The sequence below is a fragment of the Sprattus sprattus genome, assembly GCF_963457725.1.
Source record: "Sprattus sprattus genome assembly, chromosome: 7".
NCBI classification, from domain to species: Eukaryota; Metazoa; Chordata; class Actinopteri; order Clupeiformes; family Clupeidae; genus Sprattus; species Sprattus sprattus.
The window spans coordinates 20,032,062-20,041,246 of record NC_137926.1 but is presented as its reverse complement, the minus strand read 5'-3'; the positions used below and the strand labels follow the sequence as shown (position 1 = coordinate 20,041,246).

The 9,185-nt window shown below is 40.2% G+C and overlaps 2 protein-coding genes across 2 annotated transcripts; one reads left to right on the top strand and one right to left on the bottom strand.

The window, feature by feature from the left end:
* Nucleotides 1–650: 650 nt before the first annotated feature.
* kti12 (KTI12 chromatin associated homolog) lies at nt 651–3,889 on the top strand. The gene is made up of 9 exons (XM_080842538.1): nt 651–822; nt 1,192–1,243; nt 1,347–1,399; nt 1,494–1,549; nt 1,670–1,749; nt 2,072–2,231; nt 2,937–2,999; nt 3,133–3,204; nt 3,587–3,889. Exons 1-9 carry the CDS (start codon nt 672–674, stop codon nt 3,725–3,727), a joined length of 828 nt encoding a protein of 275 aa, XP_080698664.1. The 5' UTR covers nt 651–671; the 3' UTR covers nt 3,728–3,889.
* A 2,506-nt stretch (nt 3,890–6,395) lies between these two features.
* LOC308368581 (cholesterol 25-hydroxylase-like protein 1, member 1) lies at nt 6,396–7,235 on the bottom strand (the record flags this gene model as incomplete). Its single annotated transcript, XM_080842781.1, has 1 exon — nt 6,396–7,235. The coding sequence occupies one exon, from the start codon at nt 7,233–7,235 to the stop codon at nt 6,396–6,398; it is 840 nt and encodes a 279-aa protein (XP_080698907.1).
* Between the last annotated feature and the right edge of the window lie 1,950 nt (nt 7,236–9,185).

Here is a 9,185-nt window from a genome sequence, read left to right as displayed (position 1 = left end):
CAGATGGGGAGCATGTTTAGCTTTAGACTACGTTTAGCGTTAGACTGATCCCTCTTTGGCACACCACAAAGCGCTTTGGCCGGTCCTTTGTACCAGTAGCCATCAGACTCCACAACTGAACATAATGTACTTATTTTATGTATACATTTATTTTAATTTCAATTGAACTGGTTCGATCGCTGACATAAAAATATCTATCTAAAAGTGTTTTATAACTGGACTGCAACTTTGTAATTATTGATAAAAGTTGCAAATGGCTTGGATATGCCACAGTAATAAACTTGAGTCTAAATGTCTAGGTACTCTCTTGTCTTCATATGCTGGTTAATGCCAATCAAAACACGACCACGCTTGGAACACTATAGCATATCCTTCCTGCAAGGGGTCTCCTCTTGGTTTCTCAGTTGGCATTCCATCGACTTTAGGCAGGCAGCCTTAAGTATGCTTTGTCCACAATGAACAAGCCGATTACTTTAGGCATTCCACGTGCATCAACTCAATAGCCACGTGAAGTATGACGTTACAAATATGTTTTATCGCTAGTAATAGTCTGCATATCCAACCGAAACTGTCCTGTCATAGGAACGTACAGCAGAAAATAAGGGAATCGTCGGACAGTTAATGTTGCTGCACGTGTAAACACTGTCTGACTTTTTCACAGCGTGTTAAAAATGCCCCTCATAATAATGTGTGGTTATCCATGTAGTGGGAAATCAAAATGTGCAGAGGAGTTAAGGCATTATTTCACACAACATACAGACAGAAAGGTTCACGTTATAGATGATGACATATTGGGAATTGAAAAGAATTTGGTCTATGCAGGTGAGTGAAATGGAATATATGTTTAGCTAACTAGCGAGCTTCTGTTGGTGAGAGAGTCAGGCAGATTCCCAATCTAAAATGCAATAACACTATTGACTCTTGTAATCTTTCAATGCACTGTGCATCCAGCCATAGCAATCAGCCAGTCCTGCTTAACTATTTCAGTGTACCAGAGAGATAGATAGATGATGATCTCAGAATACCTAGCTATATTCATTTAGCTGCAAACTAAGCTAGCGTTGAGTTCCTACAACTTATTTGTGCGGTTTCGTGTGCTATTAATATTACGGAAATGACCGACGTGTAGTGCAATTAAATTACCCCCTGTTGTTTTGAATTGGTGAGTGACTTGTATGTGCATTTTTTTAGATTCTCAAAACGAGAAGAATTTGAGGGGTGCCCTCAAAGCAGAAGTAGAACGGTGAGTTCAGCTGTAGTGTCCCCGGAAATCTTGATGCAAGGTAGGAACTCATTCCTTTAGTACAGTAATGTTAAGTTAAGAACTGTTTTTTTTTACTTTTCAGAAAGGTCACCAAAGATGATATTGTTATTTTGGACTCATTGAACTACATTAAGGGTAAACATTTCCTTCATGTATTTGCATTGCGTTGATTTCTTTAGTTAGAAGCTACTTCTCAATTAAAAATGCTTCCATTTGTTGTTATTTCCAGGATACAGATATGAGCTTTTTTGTATAATCAAGCACACACAAACACCTCACTGTCTGGTATGTACTGCAGCTTACGGATGATTTCAAACTCTCAAACCAACCTCTGTAATTTAAAATTGGAATGAACCTGTGTGAGACACCTGCCAATCTCACTTTGATCCATTATGACTCACCCAGGTTTACTGTTTGACGTCAGCTGAAGTAAGCTCAGGCTGGAACAGGAGTAGAGAATCCGGGGCCCAGTACACTCAGGAGATGTAAGCAAAGATGCATGTTTTGTTTGGAAGCGTGTAACATCCAAAACACCAAGTTCCTTTTAACCGGATTTGAAAGTGTTGCAGAATAGGCACGGGTACAAAGTACTTGAAATGTACACCTTTAAAGCAGCTTGTTCAGACTTTGTCCCCACTAGCAGTTTGTGCAGCATACTAAAATCCTGAAAACTAAAACATTGTTCATGCAATGATAGGCTACATATGGAATTTAGCTGGGCTGTTAAGCTGCTAATTGGTACTGTTGAGTAAGCAAATAGTCTACAGGAATGTGGCTCACATGTCTCATTGTATTTTTCTCTTGCAGTCTAGATGCACTAGTTTTACGTTTTGAAGCACCTGATTCCAGAAACAGATGGGATAGCCCCCTTTTCTCGATCCAGAAAGAAGACTTGCTTCCATTTGAGGCAATATCGGATGCTATCTTGAAGAGAAAAGCTCCGCCTCCTAACCAGTCCACCCAGAGCGTAAGGGACATTTTTGCACATATGAACAGAACATGTAGAGCACAGTATGTGAAGAGAGTGGCTCCATAGTGGGACAAAAGTAGCCAAATGCACTCAGGACGAAATCCAGCCTGGCACATGAAGCCAGCAAATCCATTGTGTTCTGGGCACCTGTAGGAACTGGCACTGTTTATTGGCACAGATTACAATTGTTGTGAAAATGTTTTTCTATGGATGATGCTAAATTATCTATATAAAGTCCATGACTGATTTGCTTTTTTGACAAACAATACAGTGCAAGGTAAGGGAAACCTTTCCTATTTTCCAGTTTTCACTTCAGAGAGGCATATGAGAATACACAAAACACACACACATATTTATAAACATGAATACACACACACACACAAACATACACAACTGTCTTTTGTTTATAGTTGTATTCAAGAGCAAAATATGTACATTCTTAGTTGTTTACAAAAACCACTTGCAAGCAGTGATATTTGCCAAAGGAGTAATACTAAGTTTTGACTTAGAAGGGTGTAATGATAATTCCACAGATTAATGGAGTCTTCAGTCAGGCTGTGTTTGAAAGGCCAGGAACAATATTTAATTAATTACAATGATGCAAATCAAGGGAAAGACAGGGAGGTTTCTCATGCAGATCCACCATCTTCTCTGGTAAGACCAAAGAAATGAATGTAAATATCATCTTGCTTGTTATTCTAGCAACCTCTGACATCCACCAACTTTTTGTATGAGTTGGACAAAGTAACTCAAGATGTGTTGATGGTAAGTGTGTTTTCATATTACCTTTTTAGGTTGTGTATTTGCATCCTGCTCTATCAAGAAAAACTACCAACCAATTTGTGTGAAGCCTCACATCTGACCACATATTTGTGCCTGACATTTGGTGATGTTTCAGGCTATTCTTGACTCTCAGAAGACGAGTATCCCTGGAGATCTAATTGCAATTCCTGGAGCAACAGAAAAAATATCCTTGGTCAATTGTTCTAGTTTAGGAACTAGCATGACTTGGTTCCTAGTATTTCTGACATAATTGATTATTCTGCTTCTTGCAGGCTCAGCCAATCTTTTTTTCCTTTATTTTGTTCAAGATTTGACACAAAATGATGGATTATGTGCATGGTGTGAATGAATGTATACATTAGGTGGCAGTAATCTTCTTTCCATGCATGATAGTTCAGCTGCCGCAAGGCTGTCTTGCAGGGTTTACAACTTTTTTTTGTGCCAAACAAGTACTGCGTCTCTAGTCACAGACTGTGTGTGTTTATGTGGCCCTCACGCTGGAAGCATGCATGGTATATGATGCCGAGCAGCTTACAACTCTTTGTTTCCTTAACTGCAAGTCATACATAGAGCTGACCAGAAATCTCAACATGGCTGAGCTGAGGAAGCTTCGACGTCAGTTCATCAGTTACACCAAAATGCATCCAACTGAGAACATTGGACATATATCCAACATGTTTGTGCAGTACCTCAACAAGAGCATGCACTAATTATTTTAAGATTATTGTAGTTGAATCACTCCAGTTATACAGTTGAATTTTTGACTTCCATTTTCCTGGTCTGTACTCTTACACAGATGCTGTTTTATTTTTGTAAGACATTTTATGAAATATGATGTGTTTCTATATACGAATAAAAATGTCCAGCTCTGACTTTGTATTGTATTACTTTGCCACATGAAAGTGCTGTGAAAATCAGTAGCAGTTCATCACACTAGGTCATGCTACCCTCATGGTTGGCCAGCTATGAATTCCTGTTTGGGAGTTTTCTGACCAGATAGGTCAGAGAGTTGAACATTTAAGTCAGTAATGATAGCTAGTTGCTTGCCTGGGACTTAAAGATACTTTTGGAGCATCTGTTTCATTGATACCTGGATGTAGAGATTGCTATCCTAACTTTGGATAGTAGTTTTGTTTGTTAGTAGTTCGACTGAGAGGCCAGTTAACTGATATATGTCGGCTTTCGTGTATATAAGTTTGGCAGAGCTGTAGCATACCCATAAGTGTAATTTAACATAATGTAGCACAAACTTGAGCCTCTCTGAGCTATCTGGATAATCCTGCAGGGCCAATGGTCTCAACAAGTAACAATACATTTCAGCCTAGTTCTGTATAGCTGCCAAGAAAATACCACATACAAATAAGGCTTCTGCACACTTTCCACATAATTTATATCCTTGTACTAGACATACTGATTAAAAGGTTTGACAAAGTATGCTCTTAAAATGACTCTCGTGCCAAGCCATACCCCGAGGGGCCGGCCTCAGCCCATGGCACACTCCTCTCTGAAACAGAAGACCCACTGTGACAATCCCACTATTCTTCCATATTTTCCATGGTGGGGTGAACCACTGCATACCCTCCCATCCAAGGAAGACCTACTTGTTCTCCAGGAAGCAACTGAGTGTGGGACCTGCTAGATGTTTTCCTGAGTAATGTGGCAGCACTGACAGTGTGGAAGACATGACAAGAATACTAAAGTTGGTGTTCAAGCATGTATCCCATGCTCATGCAATGGGTAATATAATCATATTGACAGTAATACATTAGATGTGGTCATCTAATTTTAAAGTGACAGGACTAAGTGCTGCTAGAATGTGACATGAGTCTGAAATTGCATGACTCATATGTCATTGGTTTATACACAGCCAATCCCCTCCATTATTTGTATTATATAAGATAGCTGATTGGTCAATCTATTGTTAGTAGTAGTAGTAGTAGCATTTGTTGAGGATGCTTTGCCTCTTATCAAGCAACAATGATAAAAGCATTAAATATACATAAATGCTAATACAAGATCTTTGTAGCATTTATAATTCAGCGTGATCTATTGCAGATAAAGAAAGATTGCTGCACGTCAGTGTCAAAATGACAAGTGACAAAATAATAAAGTTCTTCCTTACAGCCAATAGAGCATAACAGATGTTAATGGGTGAAATTATTAAACATTGATAGGAAAAGTAAAAAGTAACAAACAACTGTTTAATGAAGAAATTAAGAGAGAAATGCATGCATTTGATAAGGTATTTGTAATTTGACTTGAGTTGCCATGGTAATACATACAGAAGCAGCTCACATTAGCTAAAAAAACAGCAGTCCATGTCCATTATGCACTATTTGAAGTGGTTTACACAAGTCTCCCTGTGTGTGTATTGAACCCTGAGGTCCTAAATATTAACTCATTTTTTTAAACATTTTTTTGTTGACCTGATTCTCCCAAAACTCAAATGTTACTTAGTTTTTGACTACACATAATGCCTAACTTTTTCTAACCATTAAACACACAGTACAAAATGTATTTAATGACTCAAAATTGTGCTTGGACTGGCACAGCAGTTGAAATGTTCGATTCGTATGTCTTATTTGATTGGTTATGTATAGAGTTGTGTGTAGTTGGGACTTGGACTTGGAGTTTTCAGTAACATGCTTTCAATCTGTGTTAGGAAACAATGTTAAAAACTTTGAAAGCTGAAACTCCAGGTTCAGGCAGAACAAATCTTGGCATGTTTTTTCACCACCAGTCAGGCATATATCGATTGCTCAAAGTGACCATATAAGTCTTCAACCATTTCAAAAAGTTTCTGCCCAAGTGCTAAATCTTTTGGAGGTCAAATACAACTTATGTAATATTCTGCAATATTAACTAATTACTGGGAGACTGGAGGTAAGGATGTTGAATCCTCTTAGTTACACATGATTACAGTGTTGTGTAAGTAGTTGTAATACCTGATGTTTATTTTTTTGCTGTAACAGAGTGTAATTTGTGCTGTGGTTTGCTTCATTAGCTAAACTATGCTTGGGGCTGTACTTTGTGTTCTAATTCTTGGGGTTTGAGTGTGCTGCCATCCACTGGAATAGTTTAAAACGTTAAAAGTTTCTGTCACAAAAATATGCTGTAAATGAAATATATAACTTGGTGTATTTTATTAAAAGACATTTCATTGTAGTTTGGGAGATGGTTGTTCATATTAATCTTCAAATATAAACATCAGATGGATATACAAAAGGATATACAACAATGGGGATATACAAAAGATACAAAAGGGCAAAATAGCCAAAATATGTCATTCATGCCATTGCACTTGCAGATATAAATATAGACATATATTACAAAATGTAAAGTATTTACATGGTGTGCAACTTGTCCTTAGTATTCTTTTCACTCTCCTAGTTTGTCAGTCTTTTTCTCCAGGTGGCTCTCAGTGCCACACAGCCTGTCCCAGTGGCTGAAGAAAGGTGCAAAGTTGGTGGCAGGCTTCTGGTGGTGCATGTCGTGGGCTGGGGCACCGCCAAACAGACCGAAAGGCACCAGGTGATGGAGGGAGAAGGGCAGGTCGTAGCCAATGTGGTCCTCCACGGACAGCCAGATGCTGAATACGATAAGCACCCAGGTGGTGAGCGGGTGGATGGTCAGCATGAGGGGGTCCAGGTTGCTCCAGAAGCCCACGGCCATCAGCTCCATGGCGCTGAGATGCTGGGTGGACCAGGAGAAGGGAGCGTAGTACTCGTGGTGGATGGCGTGCACCCACTTGTAGAGGTGGGGGTTCTTGTGGTGCACCATGTGCCAGATGAAGTACTGGGTGTCAAAGATGAGGAGGGTGCCAAGTCCTCCGCTGAAGAGCTCCCAGAGGGTGGGTGCCATGGGGGGCAGAGGGGGCAGAGGCATGAAGACGTTGTTGATGATGACGGTGGGCAGCACGAAGACCAGGTGATTGTACACGGCCATGCCCAGGCTCCGCATCATCATGTGCACAGTGGGGCGCCTGTTACCCTGGATCTTGTAGTTGTGGAAAGCAGGCAGATTCTCTCCCAGGAGATCAATGACTGCAAAGGGGAGGCTGAAGAGGAAGTAGCTGGCGAAGGAGAGCACGACGGGGAAGAAGGGCGAGGAGACCAGGGGGTAGTACTGGAAGACCAGGTAGTCCCAGAAGGGCTGCAGGAGCAGGTCCGAGGACCGGCGGGTTGGGAGCTGCAAAGAGAGCTCAGTGGCGTTCCACATGCTGGTGTGATTGGTGGCGTTCCACATCTTGTTCTCAGTTGTGTTCCACATCTTGGTCTCAGTTGTGTTCCACATCTTGGTCTCTCTGCTGTGGTGTGCCTGATGAAGAACTGAGGGAGCTGGACGTTTTTATACAGGTGAACCAAGAGCCCTCGCACAGCCATGATGCAGCATTTTCCGTCCAGCCCACCACAACTCCCCCACCCCCTCCCACCCCAGCCCATCTATGTGTAACCCAGGTTCGATGGTAAGTCCATGGAGGATTACTAAAATCCACTCAAATCCTGATGTTTGGGACTGGTACTTCAAAACTATACAAACATCCTCTGCCTTTGTTAATTGTTTTAGTTTTTCCTCTCTTTTTCACACACTGAGATTTCCATAGTTTATCGCTAAGATTAAGACAATTCTTTTGTATTACAAGCTTTTGGAACTTTTATTTTAAAATATGCAAATTAAGCAGTATTTAATTAAATAAGTGCTAATTTGCATAGATTTTCAGAAAAGAAATCTGAACACTAGAGACGGCCAGGTTTCACATTCTCGTTTCATTTTGTTGACATATTAGAGTCTTACAGTGATCTTTAAAGAGGTAAGTTTGGATATGCCTTCAATCAGAAAATATTGTCAACTGTAACTGTAAAAATGACAAGTAATCTTTTGTTTATCAGTGTTAGCCCCTTACCATGTGCAATAATTAAATGATACAAATGTCCAGCTGTTTCTGACATGCATTTTATGCTTTGCTGCACAATCTGCTAACAAATCTCCCTTGTTTCCTCAGCTCTCTGTAACTTTGCAGAATTTCGGACTTTGTTTTGCTGTATTTGCTTAACCTTGCAGCCATCATGACTGCACCCCAATCTGTTTAAGCGCTACTGCAATAAATGTACTTTAAATGTAATCCTATTAAATATATTGACAGTATAAACTAAGGGTGTTTTACCACAAGAACATTGTTTGCTCAACTTCAACTTCACAGATCAGGCACAGGAATTCAACACAAGCGCTAATTCTTAAGTGATTTAGCTCACTACCAATGTATTGAACTGACAGTTTCCCAGTAATAATACTGTGTATGTGTACAACTAAAATAACTGCATTCACCGCCCATCTCTCTTCAAGCCACACATGTGCATACATACCATGTTTAACAGAATATACAAGAATATACCATGAGGTTGCTCTCATACCTACATGAAATGTATTGATTAACACAAATCAGCTGTGTTTTGGAGACACACAGAATGCATATATATATATATGACTCTTGAGTACCCCTGTCCTTGCCGAGGAGAAGCTGACTGACGTTATGACTACTGCGACGATGACAATAGAGAGGTCTTTCTTTATCGATATGTGTGTTCTTGTATAGTTTGTTGAAATTATGTCACAGTTTCCTGTTCACTGCTTTCATTATGTTTGATTGGTGCGGTAACTGTCAGTAATCCTCTACTGCTGCTGAGCAATCACAATTTGCATTCCCTTGCAGCAATGCATCTCTAGTTTGGCTCTGCAAGCCTGAAGACATGAATGCATCAACATCATGTAAGCATAAGCACATTCACACAAGTGGTGAAGTTAAGATTTATTGCCAAAAAATTGTCTTTTGTAATGGTTGAAAGCAAAATAAAACCCAGCCATCAACTCCAACTCTTCCTGGTTGCTATATGGTTTTAATTGTGCTCGCATACTTATGCCGATCATTCCTGTCAAGGACACAGTGGGACACAGTGTAAGCAATGCCATCAGTATGTAGTATTTCAGAAGCTTTAGACTATTCCATATTTGTATGTAGGACAGTAAGTGTGACCCACCGGTTCATCTTGACTTTGTTCCTGCAGCCTAGACCTCCCTCCCAATGACTGCTGTGAGCTGACCTTGTCATCATACCACCACAGCCTACACATGGCTTACCATTACTGAAGGGATGCCAGCAAAGGTAGACAA